At 42.6% G+C, this 20,740-nt stretch overlaps 2 protein-coding genes across 7 annotated transcripts in view; one reads left to right on the top strand and one right to left on the bottom strand.

Moving 5' to 3' along the window:
• The window catches only part of Atxn1l (ataxin 1 like), a 27,456-nt gene extending 12,368 nt beyond the window's left edge, over nucleotides 1–15,088 (top strand). Inside the window, exons 4-5 of one of the 2 annotated variants that reach the window (XM_027405975.2) lie at nucleotides 6,110–6,200; nucleotides 14,976–15,088. In XM_027405975.2, coding sequence (XP_027261776.1) covers nucleotides 6,110–6,200; nucleotides 14,976–15,013 — 129 coding nt within the window. In that variant the 3' untranslated portion in view covers nucleotides 15,014–15,088. Of the gene's footprint in view, nucleotides 1–6,109; nucleotides 6,362–14,975 lie in introns of those variants that run through there. The other variant, XM_027405974.2, reaches the window with a different exon arrangement.
• Nucleotides 458–20,740, bottom strand: Znf821 (zinc finger protein 821). 5 transcript variants are annotated; one of them, XM_027405978.2, is made up of 9 exons: nucleotides 20,698–20,740; nucleotides 19,872–19,933; nucleotides 18,244–18,360; nucleotides 16,887–17,003; nucleotides 7,238–7,363; nucleotides 4,079–4,227; nucleotides 3,550–3,654; nucleotides 2,199–2,365; nucleotides 458–1,426 (listed from the first exon to the last, which is right to left on the bottom strand). In XM_027405978.2, exons 4-9 carry the CDS (start codon nucleotides 16,924–16,926, stop codon nucleotides 772–774), a joined length of 1,242 nt encoding a protein of 413 aa, XP_027261779.1. In that variant the 5' UTR covers nucleotides 16,927–17,003; nucleotides 18,244–18,360; nucleotides 19,872–19,933; nucleotides 20,698–20,740; the 3' UTR covers nucleotides 458–771. The 5 variants fall into 5 exon arrangements, with proteins under 5 accessions (XP_027261779.1, XP_027261777.1, XP_035298563.1 ...); XM_027405976.2 differs by lacking the exon at nucleotides 20,698–20,740 and adding an exon at nucleotides 20,400–20,539; XM_035442672.1 differs by lacking the exon at nucleotides 20,698–20,740 and adding an exon at nucleotides 20,279–20,297.

Below are 20,740 nucleotides of genomic sequence, written 5' to 3'. Positions count from 1 at the left end.
CAGCCTTAGACCTACATAGGTGGGAGAGGAGTCCAAATGTCTGTTACATTGGAAAAGGTCCACATTCCTGGCATAGTTATTTTTCTGGCAGCAATTTAACTAGAGCACATCCTTCTGGACCTCAAAATCTATAAATATCCAGACTGTACATAACCTTTGATGCAAGCTAAGGAAAGTTCTATGCTTGTTCTTGTATCAGCACAGAAACAGAAATTGAGCAGCTCTTATCTCCTCCATAGCATGGTAGTCAAACTGCAAGAGTGGGTGTTGTTCTGCTTTAGTCTTTATCACAGTTGACTTGATCTCACCTATAGTCCTCTGCTTAGATAGCCTAGGTTGAGGGTTCTGCTTCAGAAAAAAGAACAAGCCACCAGAAGTCACTAGCTGAAAATTCCCATCAAGTTCTCTCCTAGCACACTTCATTGGATGAAACAGAAATGAGACAAAAGAGCCAAGGGCCAGTAAAGATAAAATTAATTTATTTGCTCTCACAGCTTCATGGACTGTACTGGGGTCCTACAGTCCCATAACCCTGGCCTGCCACAATGGGCTGAGGAGTCCAGGTTTCTGGAGTGCCTGCTCCCTTGTCTAGAGCTGCCTTGAGCTGGGTCCATCCTGACCCCATCATGGTCCCACAGGCAGAGAGTGCACAGGTTTCCCTGCAACCAACCCGGGCCTGCCTGTGGCAGCAAGGACTGTAGCCTCCTGGGTGACAGCAGCACTGATCCCTGTGGGCTGGAGTGGGTGGGAGGTCAGGCAGGAGGGTGTGGTTCAGTGCAGAGAGCTGTTGTTCTGTTCTTCAAAGGCCATTTTCCCCAGAAGCTGGCTGTCCAACTCTACCCCACTCACAGGCAACTGGAAGAAGTTCATTTCTGCTGCTAAGGCTGCCATGGCAGAAGGGTCCTGACCAAACTGAGCTCGCAACATCATGTCCATTTTTTCCAGTCTCCTCTTGAGCCTCTTAGCCTCTCGCTCTCGGATGAGTCGGGCCTGCCGCTTCTCTGGGGTTTCATTGGCTCGTTTTAGCCTCATGGCCTCACGGTCTCTCTGTAGCCGGCGAGCTCGCTGCTCATCTGTCTCCTGCATGCGTTGCAGGCGCTTGGCTTCACGGTCCCTCATGCGTCTTACCTCCCGCTCCTCTGGGGTCTCATTGTCTCGCCGACTCTTCTTGGCTGTGCGTTCTCGTTCCAGTCGTTGTAGCCGTACTTCCAAAGGTTCATTCTGTCGACGTAGGGCCCACTTGCGTACATTGGGGGTCTGTGTTTCCAGCAGCTTTCGGTAGGCAGCACAGTTGTTGCATACAAGCAGAATTCCAGCAGGGTATACTGGAGGACTACAGGTAATGTCCTTTCCTTCAGCACTGGAGGGGCCCTCACTGTGGACTTGGGGTAGGGATTCCATATTAAGTACTTCAGGAAGTTTCTCACTGGGAAGCCAAGATTTTTGATGGTTAGTATTTCTGTGTAGCAAGCCTCAGGTACCCAGGTAAATGACTTATCCCATAACCACTAGGCAAACTGTTCCAAGTCCACTATTATGAGGGTTGGTTTGAATGCCTGGAAGACCCCTTCTCTTCTTCAGACTAGGATGTCTACTAAATTTTAAGGCCCACCTTGAATTAGCAACTGATCCACCTGCCATTGAAACCTACCCAGAATAACCCCTACAAGGCAAAGCCAGAAAGGCAGTGTCTTGTAGGTGCTGAGCAGGGCTGGGCCTACTGTGTGTATGAAGGGGCCTGGAGGTGGAGGTTTCCTTCAAGCAGGTACAATTCTCTGCTTTACCTCCTTCTACCTGGCAATGCCCACAAGGAAAAGTAGCTTGTGTATTGTACAACCAAGGCAATGCGATGAGGACAGTGTTTTAGTCTTCCTAGAGCACGGCAGTGTGTCCTCACACCAGGATTCTCTCAGCATACTGCAACTTCTGCTTGCTTTATCATGAATGTTCTTGCGTGTCTCTGTATCACTTTCTAGTTGGAAATACTCTGATAGGTAAAGAAAAGCAATTCATTTCCCTTGAGAGATATCTAGTGCATACTGCCTAGCCTATCATCTCCTGGTCTCATTACTTGTATGTCCAGATTTGTTCTATCAGCTCTTTTGCATTACTTATTACTAGTCTTTCTTTTAACCTGGGAAAACAGCATCTTATACCCAGTAACTTGCTCTTAGAACAAGGTTAGGTATTCTACTAACCTGTTAAAAGTGGCATGGCTAGTAAAACGGGCTCCACACACAGCACAGTTAGACCTCTGGTCTTCCGAATGGATAAGGAGGTGGCGACCCAAGGACCCTGGGGAGCTAAGGGCCCGTCCACAGACGGGGCACATGTAACTCTTGGCACTCACCACTGCTGCAGTATGCTGTAAAACAAAGCCTTAACCTGTTAATTTTGTGTTACCTCCAGGACAATCTGCACCCTTTCCTTTTTTTTCCCTTAGAATGAGAGACTTGCAACTATTTGTTTAGCCATTCAGACCACTGCTCATTTTTTATTATCATGAATTCTGACCATATTCTGGGACATACTGAATGGCTTGAAGAATAATGGGGTTCCAGAGTGCTTTAGAGCCTGAGAGAGATGCATGCTCTTGATAGTTTTGGCTTTCCTGGTTCATATTGTGTAGTTACACGTGCATTTTAAGAGTACAATGAAGGAGCTGGATAGGAGCAGTAGTAGTAGTAGTAGTATGTAACAGGTATTATGCCCTGCCTTTCCTCAGTCCTCTGAAGAAATTCCTTTTTTGTTGTTGGTTTTCAAGAAAGGGTTTCTCTGTATAACCCTGGCTATCCTGGAACTCACTCTATAGACCAGGCTGGCCTCAAACTCAGAGATGCACCTACCTCTACCTCTTAAGTGCTGGGATCAAAGGCATGCAGCACCACTGCCAGGCTGAAGAAATACTTCTAATGAACCAATTGTCTTTATAGGTACAATCTATAAAGCTTGGTACAACCTAGGCTGTCCTGTGTAGTGATGTCTCATAAATACAGACCACTAGGAATAAATAGGTACACTCTTAATTGGATTAGGGTGGAAAGGTCTGTTTTCCTTGGCACCTCAAAATATGTCATTGTGCATTTTATTTATTTTGTGTGCCTGTAGTATACCTGCACATGCCACAGTATGTGTGTGTAGGTCAGAGGATAACAAGTAGCAATCAGTTCTCCTGCTGTGTGGGTCCTGGGGAGTATACTCAGGTCATAAAGCTTGGTGGCAGGTGCCTTGTTGGCTCACATTTTACCATTTATGTTAGCCCTACCCCCTTTAAAAGTCATCATTGTTAGCAGAGGTCAGTTTCTATTTCACTACTGAATGTATTAATTTAGGAAAACAAGGTCATGATACTTAATCTACAAAGTGTATCTGTCTGGGAACTCAGAACCTATTTAACCAATACATAACCATTATTATTGAAGATGTTCTAAATGAGTTCTAGTAGAACCAACAACCTGAACTGCTTTTGCCAGAGGCAAAGGTCACTGCAGCACCTGAAATCTAAACTCCTGGCACTCAGTCCCAGAACTCCCCCTCCCCATTCTATACCTGGTACACATGTGCAATCAGCTGCTCCCGACTCCCACAGTCAAGCTGGCAGAGGGGACACTGGCAGAGTTCAAGCAAGGGGTCAGAATTTAGGCTTTCTGTGACCTGCAAATCCACCAAACAGGCAAGTCATGAAGACTCCTTACCAGTCTCTTCCCGCCCCACCCTCTCAATAAAGACCTATACCGGCTGTTAGTCTTCACTTCCCAGTATGGACTGAAGGATAAAGTATTGTTTAAAAGGAATTACATTTTCCAAGCTTTCTACCCTGAGGAGACTGGACCCTGCTGGGACAGGGTTAGCTTTCCTTCTGCATGTTCCTTGCAAGAATACTCAGGAAATAATTGAAAGCTGGTTCCAAAGGACACTGACTCTGACTTAGCCCTGAAAGCACAACCCAGAGTGCCTCTTAGAGTAATTCTCACTTTGCTAAGGTGGCTGTTCTGCTTGGAAAGAAGTGAGAGCTTCTGCCGGTTTAAGGGTTGGGTGGAAAAGAAAACTGTTGAGAGGAGGACTGCTTGCCACTTGCCTCATGCTCTACTACTTCATTCCCACTACCAACAGGCTGTTCTGGATTTTCTAATTCTTTTTCCACTTTGACTACCCCACCATCTTCCTCTGATGTGTGGGAAGATACTTCATCTTGTGTGGTCTCCTCTTCATCACCTTCACTGTCACCTGGAACACATAAACTGGTTACTTGTTCTGAGTTTTACAGGAATACATCCTAAGCTGCTGTTCACTCCAGGTTATGCAGCTACAATGAAAAAAACATTTTCAGACTTCAGGTTGTACAGTTTGCATAGGTGCTAGTGGGCACAAATCATTGTGAATGGAAACCAGCTATCACTGCCATTCATTATGCCACCTACACACTAGAAGGAAAATGTAAGGCAAATCTACACTAGAAATGGTAACTAGCCATTAAATAGTAACTACCATAAAAATAATTGTTTACGAAACAGGTCTCATGTAGCCCAGGCTGACTTCAGTCTCACTATATATTCAGGATGATCCTGAATTTCTGATTCTCCTGTCTCTGTCTCCCAACATGCCTAGCAGAATAATTATTTATGGTTCTCAAATATCTTACACTTGAGACTGTACCTCCCTAAGCACATCACACCAAACTCATTCCCACAACACACAATCTGACTTAGCAATATCTCTTCCTGATTTATTACTTTATTACTTACTTGTCTCTATAGTCACCTGCACAATTTCTCCATGCTGTCACAGACAATTCTACCCGAGACCACTAATCTCTTCTCTCACAGCAAACATCAATACACACTTCCAGAAATAAAATTTTATTTCCTCTTATCAATAAGAATATAAAAATAAATTAGTTTAAAATTGTGTCAGTTTATAGGGAAATGGCTGTATATTACAGTGGAAAAATGGAATTAGCATAACAACCAACCTTGGGCAGTTTATATTTGTAAGGGTGGAAGGTGTTCAAGTTTATCCTGGTTTCCTTTCTCTTTTTTTACTGTGCAACAAAGGCTATCTTGAAGTGCATGATCCTCCCTGCTCCAGCTTCCTAAGTGCCTACTCTGCTTCCACCTCACCCGCACCTCCACCCCCCACTGAAGGGTTTCTCTGTATAGTCCTGGCTGTCCTGGAACTCTATTCAGAGATCTGCCTGTTTCTACTTATGCTCATCTGTCCACTCTGTTTGTTTTATTTTTTCAAGATAGGGTTTCTCTGTAGTTTTGGAGGCTGTTGTGGAATTCGCTCAGTAGACCAGGCTGGCCTTGAACTCACAGAGATCTGCCTGTCTCTTGTCTCCCAAGTGCTGGGACTAAAGGCATGCATCACCATTACCCGGCCCCACTTTGTTCTTAATCTACTAGTAATGCACATTTTAAACTAAATAAATCTAGTGTTTCAGTTGGTTCTTTGGCTTATCTAATGGGTAAAAAATGTGAAAGAGCCGGGCGTCGGTGGCGCATGCCTTCAATCCCAGCCCTCGGGAGGCAGAGGCAGGCGGATCTCTGTGAGTTTGAGGCCAGCCTGGTCTACAGAGCGAGTGCCATGACAGCCGCGGTAGTTGCCCAGAGAGACCTTGACTTGCAAAACTAAAAGAAAAAAAAAATAAGTGAAAGAAGTGGAGGGAAGTATCATTCTTCACTTTAGACATGAGAAACTGGGTCTGTTTTAGTTTGGGAGGGAAGCATGTGGTTGTGGGGTAATCTACCTGTGACTAATGAATCTGCATGGCATGTATGAGCTGATTTTGCCTGTCATCTGTACATTAGAGGGAAAAAAGCCTGAGGGGGAGCAAAACCCCACAATAACAAATGTGGGTGCTTTAAAGATCACAGAGGAAGCCACACCCAGGGAAGCTGTCAGTCACCGGTGGATAGCCCTCCCATTCCTGCTTAGATTCTAAACTCCCTGTCAGTAGAGTCTCACCATGCTCTGCATGTACAGTTGGACTCACATTTCCCTGCTAACAGTGCTACTCATCTCCCTACTGTTCTGCATAATTTTTAAATCCACAGTACAAAATCATTTCTTTCTACATAAAACTGGGTTAAATTTCCTTTATTGACAGATTCCTACCAGATCATCTGCTGGTGGCTGTATGTGTCTATATTGGATGTGCTTGCCATGTGGGAGACTATATTTGGGTGCTGAAGAGTATGGTATGTTTTCCTTAAAGCTTTATTTCACTTGCGTCTATCTCAATTATGAAGGGTTGGCACAGATTAGATCATACCATATTTTCTTACCAGCATCCAGTGTGGAACATTTGTAGGCTTAGTCTAAGGCACTGTGAATAAAATACACTTTTGTAACTTGTCAATTATCTGAACATCTCTGTCAGGAACTTTTCTTTAAAGTATGCTGTCAAGAAGTATGGTGTAACTCTTTGGAATAGTAGCCACTAGATGTCTGCAGATGTCCACTCCTACCTGTTAAGAAAGTGCTGTGTCCCATAGGGTTTCTAGAAATTCTAGAGTTCATTTCTTGGAATGTGCTTCATAGACCAGTCTGTCCTTAAACTCAGAGATCCACCTGCCTCTCGCCTCCTAAGTTCTGGGATTAAAGGCACACATCACCACCACCCAGCAATACTAAATACATATTTTTTGACCTCGTAAAGGGTGTGATGTGGGAAGACCTGGACTTCAGCATTTTTATATGCTACATAACATCATCACTAAGAAAACCCATGCAACATTAAAACTACGACCTCAAGCAAGAATTCAATGACACTCTTGTATTTTAGTAATAAATAGACCTAAAGCAAAGGAATATTTTTCTTTTTTGGTTGTGAGCCTAGCCTTTAACAGCTGAGCCATTTCTCCAGCCCATTTTTGTTGTTTGTTTGTTTTTTATTTTACCTGTCCCATGAGCTGCTTTAACACTAACTGTTTCTATATTAGAATGTCCTATTTTACAACCACCACAAACCTATCTGTATATGGCACTATGTCAATTACTAGAGTCCATGAGTTACAAGAATGACAAGCCAACCTGCCCTCCCTCCCTCTCTCTCTTTCTCTCTCTTTCTCTCTCCCTCTCTCTCTCTCTCTCTGATTAAACATATTCAGACACCGGGGATCCACACACATCTTCTTAAAACTTCCTCCCAACCCCCACACACAATCCCAGAACATACACTCTGTTAGTTCTTCTCCCATTGCCCTGAGTCATTACCAGAAGGTGCAGAACTCACTGCTACTGGAGTCCTGATCTCTTAGTTGTTGGATAGCTTGTTGCTGACTGCCAAGGTCTCCAGGAAAATCTGTTTTCATCATGGCTTGTCGGGCTTGTTCTTCTAGCCCAGCAAATACTTGATCCCCTGGTGGTCACAAGGAAAAACAGTCAGGCCACCATTTGGGCAGTACATGCCTAGACAAACTATTTGGAAGGTCAGACCATTCAAAGGTAGGAGACAGGCAGATACCCTGTGGTGTGTTAATTCATCTCCAAGTCATGCTACTATCTCCAACAGTGTAGCTTTTCTTCCTGGGCAGTAAGCTATCTTAAATCTTCCTTATTCTTGACCCTTGAAAAGATGATTATTTTTAATTTTTTTTCTTTTTTCTTTTTTTTTTTGGTTTTTTCAAGACAGGGTTTCTCTGTGGCTTTGGAGGCTGTCCTGGAACTAGCTCTTGTAGACCAGGCTGGTCTCATACTCACAGAGATCCACTTGTCTCTGACTCCCGAGTGCTGGGATTAAAGGTGTGTGCCACCAACACCCAGCTGATTATTTTTATTTTTATTTTATTTGCACTGGTGTTTTTCCTGTATGTCTGTGTGTGGGTGTCAGATCTTGGATTTACAGATAGCTGTTAGCTGCCATGTGGGTGCTGGGAATTGAACCCAGGTCTTCTGGCAGAGCAGTCCGTGCTCTTAACACTGAGCCATCTCTGCAGCCCTTGAAAAGGTGATTAATTACAACTTTACAAACTTAACTGCAGAATCACAATTCTTTGCAACTTTCCATCAGGATAGGGGAGATATAGAGGTAAGAAGAGGTGATGGGATGGGATGAAGGCAGGGCAATAAAGGGGGCAAAAAATCTCTAAACCTCACATCATCACAGGCCTAATTCATTCTATTTCAGACTATACACAAATGCTTCAGGTAATCCCTAATAAACCTCCAATACCATCTTTTTCATTCAGTCCAAGACGTTCTGGACATTCTTCTTGCCTTTCTCTAATGTTTATCAGAATTAGCCATAATAAACATGACTGGCTGAGTAACAGATGGGATGGGTAGCAAAGGGAGAGCAGATAATATTCTAACACACTAAAACTAATCCTTGATTGAAACACATCAATTAACTTACAACAAATACTACATATCCAAGTCTCCTTGGGTCTGTGTGGCCTTTGTTTTTGCATAAAGTATCCAGCAACCCTAGACCATCCCTGATTTTGCATTTACTTTTCATGAGCTTTGCCCCAGATCCATGTTATTGGAGAGTTAACCTTCGAGTGCTTTTTAATTTCCAAATGACTAGGCATAGAGAGAAAAGAGAGTTAGGTTTCTCTTATCACAGTGAGAATGGAAACTACAGGCCCAATTCCCCAGTCAGCAAGGGAGAATAATCAAAAGCTTCAGTGAGATATTTGACTACAGAACAGGATCTTTCCTACTGAAAAGGGGAAGGATAGTAAACAGGCTAAGTTTGGGGAGACAATGATGTGGAACTTGTTCCTTGGTCAGTGTAAAAATTGAGGAGGGGGTCAGCTCCAAATGATTTACTTGGTCACTCATTCAGCAAATAATCCTTAAGCACTACAATATGCTAAGCACTAAACACAACCATAGTTATTGTGTGACACTTGCTATTCCAGACTTTATAAGTATTATATAGTCCTCATCTTAATTCTCTCTCTTTTAAATTTACTTTATTATTTGTGTGGGGGGAGGCATAGATGTACATGGTGAATATACAGAGGACAGAAGACAATTTTGTGGATTCTGAGGATTGAACTCAAGTTGTGATGCTCATACAACAAGCACTTTTGCTCACCTAGCATCTTGCTGGTCCCCTCACTTTGATTCTTTATATGGTACGTATTCCTACCTACCTACCATATATCCATACTACCTATGTGTTGTTAAGAAGATAACCAGGGATGATGGAGAGATGGCTCAGCAGTAAAGAATGTATATTGCTCTTGCAAGTTTAGTTCCTCACAGCTGCCTAAAACTCCAGTTCCAAGGAAAACAACACCTCTGGCCTCCACAAATATCTGTACTCACATGTACATAAACACACAAACACATAATTAAACATAAAACATTTTTTAAAAACAGAAGAAATCTAAGGTCTATGGTGAAACCAAGTATTGAAGTTTGTACAATTATACAATTATATGTCTTTCCTGGGTCCCTTTTCTTCATCTTTAGTGTCTGTTTCTCTTGTGATAGGGTTAAGCCTAGGGTCTTATACATGCTAAAAATATACTGAGCTATAACACTATTCCCTAAAATCCAAACTTCCCATGTGCTGCCAATGGAGGTATAAAATTCAATATTATAGGGGCTTTACAGTAGGTCTCTGTGTGATGAGACTGGCTCTGATCATAGTACTGGTGTTATCTTCGTATCATGCAACAATTCAAATATTGAAATGTTTTCAAGGCCATAGTATGACAAAAGGAAAAATATAGTTCTGATACTGTTGTTATGAGTCATCATGCCTGGATTAGAGAAACTGACATTATGGCAATTATGACTCATCTTGTGGGTAAGAATGGAGGTGGAGAGTGTTAAGAGTGTATTCCTAGGTATACAGAACTCAAGAAAAGGAAAAATAAGTTACTTGAAGACTATGTTCACATGTTTTTGTTTTTTGAGATAGGGTCTCTTTATGTAGCTCTCTGGCTGGCCTGGAATTCATAAGTAGACACCTGCCTCTGCCTCCTGAATAGTTGGATTAAAAGTATGTGTCACCTTGGCCAACATGTGTTTACAATTTCTAAAGTAACACATGGGCTATAAGTTACTGCTAAAGAAAGCAAAAAGTAAATTGTACAGAGTGCTTTTCCCCTTCCTTCTCTGCAAAAGTATTTCATTTTTCCTTGTTGATTCCACTGAAACAACAAAACTATGGCCAACTGCAACAGTTACTGAATTCCTCTAGATTGGTTCATGTCTTTGGACCAATCTGGCACTAAGGAATAAATTATATACTGGCATGTACTGAAAATGTCAGTTACTGTCACTAATTCTCATCAATAACACTTCAGCTTTGTAAGGAAACTTAGATTTTATAACATGCCCAGGAATGAATCAAAAATTGTTTTTATCACATTTCTGTCACACTGTACCAGTAGAAAGACATTTAAAAGGAGGCTGGAGAGATGGCTCAGTGGTTAAGTGCATTAGCTGCTCTTCCAGAGGACACAAGTCAATTCCTAGCACCCACAGGGTGGCTCACAACCATCTGTAACTTTGGTTCCAAGAGTTCCAATGCCCACTTCTGGCATGGAAACCAGGCATACAAGGCAAAATACCATACACAAATTAAATTAAGTTTTAAAAGATATCTAAAACAGATGCATCTTTCTTCCTTTTTTTTTTTTTTTTTTTGTGGTTTTTGAGACAGGGTTTCTCTGTATTGCTTTGGAGCCTGTCCTGGAACTCACTCTGTAGACCAGGCTGGCTTTGAACTCTCAGAGATCCGCCTGCCTCTGCCTCCCCAGTGATGGGATTAAAGGTGTGCTCCACCAACACCGACTAGATGTATCTTTCAAAATGAACCAGTTATACAGTTTAACCTTTATTAACATGAACTCAGAATTTAGTTTTGTCTATTAAGTTTAAATATTCAGACCTTTACAGATGAGAATAGAGTCTCTCCAGAATGACTTCCCTAAGACATTTGCTGGCAATCCCAGCTAGGGAACTTGGGATACATTATTATTATTATTATTATTATTTTTAGTAGTGTAGAAATACAACCTACTCTTTTATTCCATTCCTGACTATGGGAAAGCCTAAAATAAATATTATTCTTTCAGGCTGTTCCTATTTTAAATAGTACCATAAAATTTTTAAATTTTAAAGGGGATTTTAATCAAACTTCCTAAGAATCTTTTCAATGATTTTTCCAGCAGTCACTTTTACCTAATCTCCAAATTCAACTGTTTAGAATTATCCTTTCGAGAGAAAGTAATGAAAGCTTCTAGGAATTATGTTACACTGGAGCTAGTGAGATGGCTCAGTGGGTAAAGGCACTTTTCACCATGACTGAGTTCAATTCCTGGAATCTACATGGTTGAGGGAGAGAATTCACGATTGGAGGCTGTCCTCTGATCTTCATGTGTGTGCTGTGGCATGCCCTCCCTACACCCTACACAAAACAAACAAATGTAAAACTTTTTAAATGCTATACATGTTAATTAAAGTATGATACACCCAAATATTAGTGATTAAGAAATGCTCTAGAGTTACCTATTTTTAAATGTAGAATTATGTTGCCTTATTAAATATTGGCATTTATCTGCCTATTAATAGCCAGGGTCCACAATAATATCCGGGTTCCCTTCTCTCTCTTTCCTTTTTGTCTTTTTAAACTTGCTATGAAATGCAAAGAGCTAGTGAAGAACAAGGCCGTGAAAGCCAGTTTGGAAAAAGATGAAAAGACCAAGGTAAAAGTCTTAGAAGGACAAAGATTTGCTTTTTTATTACCCCTTAGGTCCTTAGTACAGTTTAGTAAATGCAATTCTGGGCTGCTTGACATCACACAGTTGAACATTCTCTAAGTGAGCATATGCCTGTTCAGAAAAGCAGCATTACTGGGAGAGGGGTTCTTCGGATGCTCTCTCAGATGGCAGTGTCTGTAACACAGGTGCTGTCTACATCCCAGGAGTGCTAGCAGAATGAACTGAGACAAAGCTTCTCAGAAAAGAAAGGCCTTGATACCTTTTCATCTCTGAAAAGCTTTCAGTTGAAGCTTTCCAGGCTTGGTATCTTGTAATCTGAAAGCAAAAGTGTCTTAAGGAAAGCCTTCTTCTTGGTGGCTTCCTTGATTCCACCACATGAAATAGGAGTATGCAAAGAACTGTATATTCAAATTCTCCAGACAGTTGACAGACTTGTACTTAGAAAGGGGAGAAATGGAAAAGCAGGTATAGCAGAAGGTCTAAAACACAAGGTTTCAGTCCAGTAGCAATTTCTCTATAATGAGTAATTCTGGATTTTTAATTCTAAAATTTTGCATTGAGTCTTCTAAGGAGATGGGAATGGGCTGTTCGGATAAATTAAATATGAAAACAAAGTGTGTGCTAAAATAGTGCCTGGCTATCACCATGCAAGTCTTTTTTTTTTTTTTTTAAGACAGGGTTTCAAGGCTGGAGAAATGGGAACACCCACACACACAACAGTTCACAACTGTAACTTCAGTTCCAGGGGATCTGATGCCCTCTTCTGGCCTCTGTGGACATCAGGCATGCATGTGGTACCACAGACATATAAGAAAATACCCATACACATAAATAAAAATTTAAAGATTTAAAAAAACAAAACAAAACAAAAACAGGGTCTCAAGCAGTTCACACCAGCTCAAACTTGTTACGAAGCCAAGGATCGCTGTGTTGATCCAGGGTTTTATTCATGACAGGCAAGCACTCTCTATCAACTAGCTACATCCCTAGTTTTATAGTGAGATTTAAATATTTCCTCCTTTTCTTTCTCTTTCTTTCTTTCTTTTTTGGTATTGGGGATAGAACATAGATCATTCATAAGCAAGCATTTTACCATCAAGCTATAGGCCAGTCTCTGGGATTCTTTTTGCTTTTCTTTTTGCTTTTGGTTTTTCAAGACAGAATTTCTCTGTGCAGTCTTGGCTGTCCTAGAACTCCCTCTGTAGATTAGGCTGGCCTTGAACTCACAGAGTTCCACCTGCCTCTGCCTCTCAAGTGCTGGGATCAAAGGCCTGTGCCACCACTGCCCGGCCTACCTCTGGGATGATTTTAGCTGCAGGCCACCTATTCTTTCCAGAAGGCTGAAGTAATGAAACTCACTTCTCTGCTCAAATGCAAATCTAGACTTTGAATCCATCATATTTACTATTAATACACAAGCAGCATTAAGTTTAATATGTCCGATTAGCTCTATGAGAGATGAGAGGAAATTCAAGTGGTCAAAAAACTAGAATTACCCACCTTTACTTGTCATTGTTGTCATGAACAATGAGAAGGTATTGTTTTGAAGAGGATAGGATCAGCTTCAGTACCCAAGTCATCAATAAATAAAAGGGATTCAGAAACCAGCAGATGTTAGTGCTTTGTTTTCTTTGACCAAACTTAGCCTATCACTTGATAAGACTATCTCTGCCCAATATATCACTGAAAACAGTTCCTCCCTCAGGGCTCACTCTTTAGGTGCATCTGAGTATTTGTGTTCATAGTCCCACAGTAAAGGACCTGTTAATGGGGTGGGGGGCGCACTACTCACAGTCTGAGAAGCCTCATCCACTCTACACAGTACAAAGTTCAGTTGGGTTGAGTCTGGTAACATGTCTGCAACTATGGATGGATAGATATTTTCCCATCCTCCAAGACCTATCTGTCTGTGTGTTTTCCAACTCCAGTACCAGCCCCAGTTTGTTTTGGCTTTGGCTGTCTGTGGGTGGGAGCAGATGTAGCTAATGGATATAAGCTATGAAGACATAGGCACAGGTCACTGAAGCCTTTGCTGCTTCCCTAGCTTTACGACAATTGTGCTGTCACACTACAAGCAGCTTTCCTCAGTTATCTCTGGGGCACCCTGTAGTGGTGGATTTATATGGGAGATACCTACTTTGTTCTCTACATTCAGGCACAAACACTACATCTGTTTGAGCATCAATTTTTATTTATTTATTCATTTATTCACTTATTTTTCTTTTGGTTTTTTTGAGACAGGATTTCTCAGTGTAGCCTTGGCTGTCCTAGAACTCACTCTGTATAGCAGGCTGGCCACAAACTCAAAGATGCACCTGCCTCTGCCTCCTGAGTGCTGGGATTAAAGGCATGAGCCACCTCCACCTGATTTCAACATCCACTTCTAAATCACTCACCTTTATTTTAAGCAGCTTTGCAAATTGACCTGTCCCAGAATAACAACTGGAAGCACTCAACCGGTTCTATCTTACTCAACATTTCAGGGACTTAATAATTGTATATGAAGGGTTGCTACCCAATGTTATTAATTTAAGATGTCAAAGCTGTCATGTCTTTGGTCACACTGTTTTCAATAAAATTTCAGTCATTTTAATTTCTTACATAATCAATCCTCTCCAATGTTTTTGTTTACTTATTACTTTAAAAAGAAAGTCTTGGGCTGGAAAGATGGCTCAGAGGTTAAGAGCACTGATTGCTCTTCTAGAGGTCCTGAGTTCAATTCCCAGAAACCACATACATGGTGGCTCACAGCTGTCTGTAATGAGATCTGGTGCCCTCTTCTGGTGTGCAGATATACATGGAAGCAGAATGTTGTATACATAATAAATAAATAAAACCTTTAAAAAAAATTAAAAAATAAAAAGAAAGTCTTACAGGGTGGAACTGTAGCTGGGTGGTAGGGGTACCTACTACTATGTAGACTGCTCGTCTACCCAGAGTATAGGAAAGTGTTAATTATCCCAAATCTGATAGTAACTATTTTCTCTTGTGTGTATGTTTTTTTTTTAATTTTATTTATTTATTTATTATGTATACAACATTCTGCTTCCATGTATATCTGCAAACCAGAAGAGGGCACCAGATCTCATAACAGATGGTTGTGAGCCACCATGTGGTTGCTGGGAATTGAACTCAGGACCTCTGGAAGAGCAGTTGGAGCTCTTAACCTCTGAGCCATCTCTTCAGCCCTGTATGTATGTTAATGTATGTATGTATGCACATGTATTTAGAAGCCAGAGGTCAATGTCTTCTTCTATTGTTCTCTATCTCATTTTTCTTGGACAGGGTACTTCACTGAACCTGAAGCTTGCTGTGCCAGCTAGACTATCTTCCATCAAGTCCTCAGAATCTTCCTGTCTCTACCTCCTCCTCCAGCACTGGGGTTAGAAATTCATACCACTATACCTAGCTTTTTTTTTTTTAATGTAGAGTGTGTGTGTGTGTGTGTGTGTGTGTGTGTGTGTAAACACATACTTGAGTGTGCATGTAGGCTAAAGGACAACTTGTAGGAGTTGTTTCTTTCCTTCCACCATGCTGGTCCTAGGGATCAAACTTAGGTCATCAGCCTTCAAAGTAGGTGTATGTTTTACCCACTGAACCATAACATTGGCCCCTAAGGTTTTTTTTTATTATTATTATTATTATTATTATTATTATTATTATTATTATTATTTTACTTTTTTTTTTTTTTTGGCTTTTCGAGACAGGGTTTCTCTGTGTAGCTATATGAAGGGTTGCTACCCAATGTTATTAATTTAAGATGTCAAAGCTGTCATGTCTTTGGTCACACTGTTTTCAATAAAATTTCAGTCATTTTAATTTCTTACATAATCAATCCTCTCCAATGTTTTTGTTTACTTATTACTTTAAAAAGAAAGTCTTGGGCTGGAAAGATGGCTCAGAGGTTAAGAGCACTGATTGCTCTTCTAGAGGTCCTGAGCCTATCCTGGCACTGGCTCTGGAGACCAGGCAGGCCTAGAACTCACAGAGATCCACCTGCCTCTGCCTCCCGAGTGCTGGAATTAAAGGCGTGTGCCACCAACGCCCGGCTATTATTTTACTTTTATTCACATGGGTTTCAGGGATCTGAACTCAGGTCCTCAAGCTTGTACAACAAAGCACTTTGCCCACTGAGCCATCTCCCCAGCCCTGTTTTGATTTTGTTTTTTGTAGCTGTTTCTCAATATGTAGCAGGGACATCCCTGACACACGACTAGCCTCAGCAGCTTTCCTTAGCTGAGGGAGATTCCACAACCCCTGTTGTTATGTCCTTGACTCTAAAGCTAGAACCATGTGACCAAAGCTTCCAAGTTCTGCTGCTTGATGGGGTTGGAACTTGGACTCCTTGTCCAGTTACATTTGTATCAGCTTTCTGTTGCTGATGGTTTTCTTCATTGCTTAAGCCTTGTTTTAGTCTTTTTTACAAGTTGGCAATTTAGCTGGATGGTGTCTTACCCTGAGGTTACATAACCTGTGACTTTGAACAAATAAAACTTCTGCTTGCAAAAAGTCTCCTTATTCTCTAACAGATCACATGCACTCCCTTTCTTTTGTCCAGATCCACCTTTCACCCTCTGAGGCCTTGTTAAAGTCTGTGGTCTAGGTCCTCTTTCATCAAGCCTTCTACTGCTACAGCAGTCAGCGAAATTGTCCTACCTTTTTGTTTGTTTGTTTTTTGAGACAGGATTCTTCTGTGTAACAGCCCTGGCTGTCCTGGAACTCCCTCTGTAGACCAGGCTGGCCTTGAACTCACAGAGATCCACCTGCCTCTGCCTGCCTAGTGCTGGGATTAAAGGCATCACTGCCTGGCTTGTCCTAACTACTTTTAACTTTTGTGGTATACATAGTCTATAGTACCCCTCTGAGGCATATAGCATATACTAGCTTGTATTTGTGTGTTTCTTCTTTGTTTATTTATAGCTGCATTACAGTTTAGTTATATTGTTTTATAGCCCCAACACTTAGCATAATATTTTCACAAAATAAGTTTCCTGTAATTGTTAATATAATATTAAGAATGAATAATGCACATACCCCTTAGACAAGTTAGACATCACACTTCAAATCCATATATGTGAGCCTTTAACCCTTTCTTTCTTCCACAAAGGAGGGTGAGTCTCTCACCCTAAATTTAGGTTTCTCTTTCATTCTGACCCTCATCTTCCCAGGTTCCAGAGGACAAAGCCCAGTACTTACAGTGAACTTTATTTGGATTTGTCTGTTTCCTACGGGACATGTTTCCCTGATACAAAAGCTCTGGTCTTTCCCAGTTTCACCACTGGAAATGTCACTACCCCCTTGTAGGCTGCTAACCTGCAAAAGTAAAAATAGATAAAAAAGATACTGTTAGCCTGTTATTCTCCCTAGAAATTACAAAATTAGAAATTTCAAAGACCTTAAAAATACCTTGAGAATATAAAACTCACCAGACATAAATAACTGAGTTAATGAAATGAAAAAAGTAAATAAATCTCTAACCCAGTGTGTCAAGGTCCTAAGAAGCTTAAGAGGCGACTACTTAAAGAGAATTCTCTAAAGCTGTCTTTGGAATCCAGACTACTACTAAGTGGTCACAGTCAAGATCACAGGACAGAAAAGGATGCAAATTCAGGCAATTGAGGTTAGAAGTAATATGGGTTAAAGGGATTACTCCCATAGATGTGAGAGAAAGCAAAAGCATGACAAAGACCTGTAGCAGCTGATCTGTCACATGTGCAACTGGAAACCAAGGCCTGTAATCTGTACCTCTAGATGATTTTCTAAGAAACAGTGCTTAGAGGTAACAAAGGTATCACTTATCTGCAATGCAGACACACTACCAGGCACCTAGCATGATGGCACCAGAGCAAGTCAAACTTCCACCACTTAAGACAGGCTCTCATCAGAAGAGTAGATTACAACCACATTGCAGAGTGCTAATTCAGTTTTCCAATGTGGAACACCAACTGGCCCTGCTCATATGTTCTGGAGAGGTGGTAAAGATCATAATTTTATAGCCTTTTCTCAATCCTGCTATGTAGCAAGGGGACCAAGAAGGAATAAGAGAAATGCTCCCTATAGAAGAGCAGCAGAGATGTGCACCTGCCCCTCTGACAAAGGAGCAGGCAAATTCTTAAGCCCAAAGGTTCCTTATTAACTATAAGATTGGTTCAGCCATAAGCATTGTAAGAGGCTCTGAAATGGATTAGCTGCAGAAGCTGTGGCCTTTTCTTTAAAAGATAGAGTGAGGGCTGGAGATGTGATACTGTGGTAGAGCACTTGCTTAGCATGTGTTAGGCCCTGAATTCAATTCCCAACACCATAAAACCAGACAGACAGACACCAGAGTGAACAAATGTAAAGTGAAAAGTGCATTTAGTCATTCCCCAATTCCTTCCAGTTCCTGCCTTCTTAAATTGCACTCACACATAGAAATTACATAGTTCATTGCTTTAAGAAGCTACTAGTTGTACTTTGCACTCTAGTTAATGAAGACTCATCTACTAATCCAACTAACTCTTCTATGTAGCTAGAAAGGCCCTCAAACCTGTAATCAGATCCTGCCTCCCCTTACCAAAAGAAGAAAGAAACCGCAAATGGCAAAGACAGGCCTCCACAGGAAGTGGCAAAGGAAGCAGCTTTCAGGCAGTCTTCTATCATATCTGCATACCAAACACACTTCTTTTCAGACCTTCAATTAAAAAAAGGAAAATAACTCCTAATATGCACAATAGAAAAAAAAAAACAATTTTAGTGGCATACTGATAGCTAATACCAAGGGTACATATTATCTATGTTTTTCTTTCTTTTTTCCCCTGCTTGGAAATATGAGTCTCATGTATCTTTAACTGGTCTTGAACTAGGTTAAGTAGCAAAGAATGACCTTGAATTTCTGATATTCTTGTCTCAAGAGAATACAGGCAGTTGCCTCCTTACCCAGTTTTATGTGAGGCTGGGGACTGAACCCAAAGCTTTGTGCATGCTAGATAGAACTGTGTGCATATTGGGCAAGTACTCTACCAACTAAGCTACACCCCAGGTGTAGGGGGTGGTCCCTTTTCTCTGTCTTCTCCTCTCTCCTGCCCCTACTCTTTTTGGAGATTGGTCCTCAACCTTAAACCCCTGGCCTCAAATGACCCTCAGCCTTCTGACTAGTGGGTTTAGAGATGCTACACCTGGTTTATTCTTTCTAGACATTTTAATACAAGCTGTGAATGAATATCACACGTTAGATCTTTTTCTCTAAGTCTACGGAATCCCAAAGTAGAGAGCTCAATGAAATGCAGACTGTCTATTTTCCTGCACTTCTCTGTTGTATAATGAAAACCAAATGAAATCTCATCTACATTTACCCCCATGAAGATCAGGAATTAAGCTCTAAGAAAGAGATAACAAAGTCTATTTGCAGGAATGCCAAGTCACTTGAGTCAGGCTTTATTTAGATCATTTTAGCAAGACAACAGTTCAACACTAAAGCTACAAGGCAAAGAGATTAAATATGCAGCAGCATCCACTGTTTCTCTCCATCCTCCTAGTGGCCCAATGGGGAACTGACCAGATGGTACCTCATGGGACTTCACACCTGAAGAATCAAAGGAAAAATAAACACACACCCTCCCTTCCCACAAAACAAAGCCAAGCCACAATAATTAAAACACCCACCAGAAAGAAAAAGTCTGGAGGTGGGGGAAACCCTTGAAAATAAATAAGAAACAGACAAACGACACTGGAAGGACATGCCTGATCCAAACAGCACAATATCTGAGGATAGTTTTATAGACAGCAACCCTATTAAAACAAACAAAACAAAACCTGTAGGTACGTTGTCTATAAGGTCACTTGGTCCCCTTTAATTTCAGCACTGCCCAAATGTGAAACTTAAGCTAGGAATGTAATTGGAGAGCTAGCTGCCTGAACCTCTTCAGCTGGAAGGAAACTGGAATGGGAAGAACGCTAAACTGAGGATCAGACCTAGAAGGGATGCTACTTTTTAAAGAGAAAAGCACTTTAGTCATCTACAGAGCCACAGTCAGAGTATTGGGAGTGTGCACCACTCCCTTCCATCCTTGTCTCTGGTCTCCCACAGGTGTTAGGATGTAGCTTCCAGGGCACACTACAGCTGTATGTATGTACGTGGGTGGGTGGGTGGGTGGGTGTGTGTGTGTGTAAGGCCAGTCTTAAGAAAAGAGGGTGCATTCCCACCTCCAGCTCTGGTGAGGTTCCCACGGAGCAAAGTAAACTCGCCCGATCCGAGTGATGTGAATCTGCCAAAAAGGAGAGAAGAAAGGTGGTCACACAGCCGTTTCACTGTCCCCGGATCCTCTAAGATCCGGGCTGTAACTCGTGTGCACACTGAGATGGTCCCTCTGGATTTCTCGAGCAGGAGCATAGGTAAATCCCAGGTATTAGATTGGAGCCAGAGGTCTCCCGAGGCGGCTCAGACCCACACTCAAACCACTTAGCCCTCTCTGAAACCTAAATTTAGTAGCTCCTCCACCCGCCCGCGCCAGGACGGCCCGTGCCCCCCGCCCCATCCGCTCTCCCACGCCCATCCTCCCCTCCCCCAGCTCCACCCCAGCCTGTCAGACGCCAGCCCGCGAGGCCCGCACCCAGCCACCGCAGCAGCACCGAGCCCACCCCTCCCCAGGCGCCGGCAGACAAAAGGCGGACGGCGGCGCGGGGCGGCGGGAGCTACACCGGCTGCTGGTTCCCGGTGCGGGGGCGCTTTACCCGCTGCCTCGGCGCTCCGCGTCCCTGGGCCCCGCCTCCGGACAGACAGACCGCGGGACAATGGGCCCCGGCCGCAGCTCGGGCTGGCCGGGCCGGGGCTCTCCGGGACCGGACCCCGGCTGGCAGAGGGAGACTGCGGGCCGGGACGGCGGCGGGGAGGCGAGGGGCGGCGCGGCGCGGCGGACGAACAAAGCCAGCAGCAGACAGACGGACAGAGGGGGAAAAAGATGGCGACGCGCGCCGCGGGAGCGCGCTGTTCGCGCTCTCGCAGCGAGTGGGGCGCGTGCCGGAACCTCACCTCTCTCCTCCCGCCGCCGCCCCGACCCCTCCCGGCTCCCGAG

Source organism: Cricetulus griseus, chromosome 3 (genome assembly GCF_003668045.3).
Source record: "Cricetulus griseus strain 17A/GY chromosome 3, alternate assembly CriGri-PICRH-1.0, whole genome shotgun sequence".
In the NCBI taxonomy this organism is placed as follows: Eukaryota; Metazoa; Chordata; class Mammalia; order Rodentia; family Cricetidae; genus Cricetulus; species Cricetulus griseus.
The sequence above is the reverse complement of the archived record's forward strand: the minus strand, read 5'-3'. Positions and strand labels throughout refer to the sequence as shown.

Excerpts from the sequence above, each read along its gene's own strand:
- Znf821 (XM_027405978.2), bottom strand. The coding sequence starts at position 16,926 with ATGTCCCGTAGGAAACAGACAAATCCAAATAAAGTTCACT. Across the intron at positions 3,655-4,078 it reads ATGAAGTAGTAGAGCATGAG|GTCACAGAAAGCCTAAATTC; the intron begins GCAAGTGGCAAG and ends GTGGATTTGCAG. Across the intron at positions 2,366-3,549 it reads TGATTGCACATGTGTACCAG|CATACTGCAGCAGTGGTGAG; the intron begins GTATAGAATGGG and ends TTTGTTTTACAG.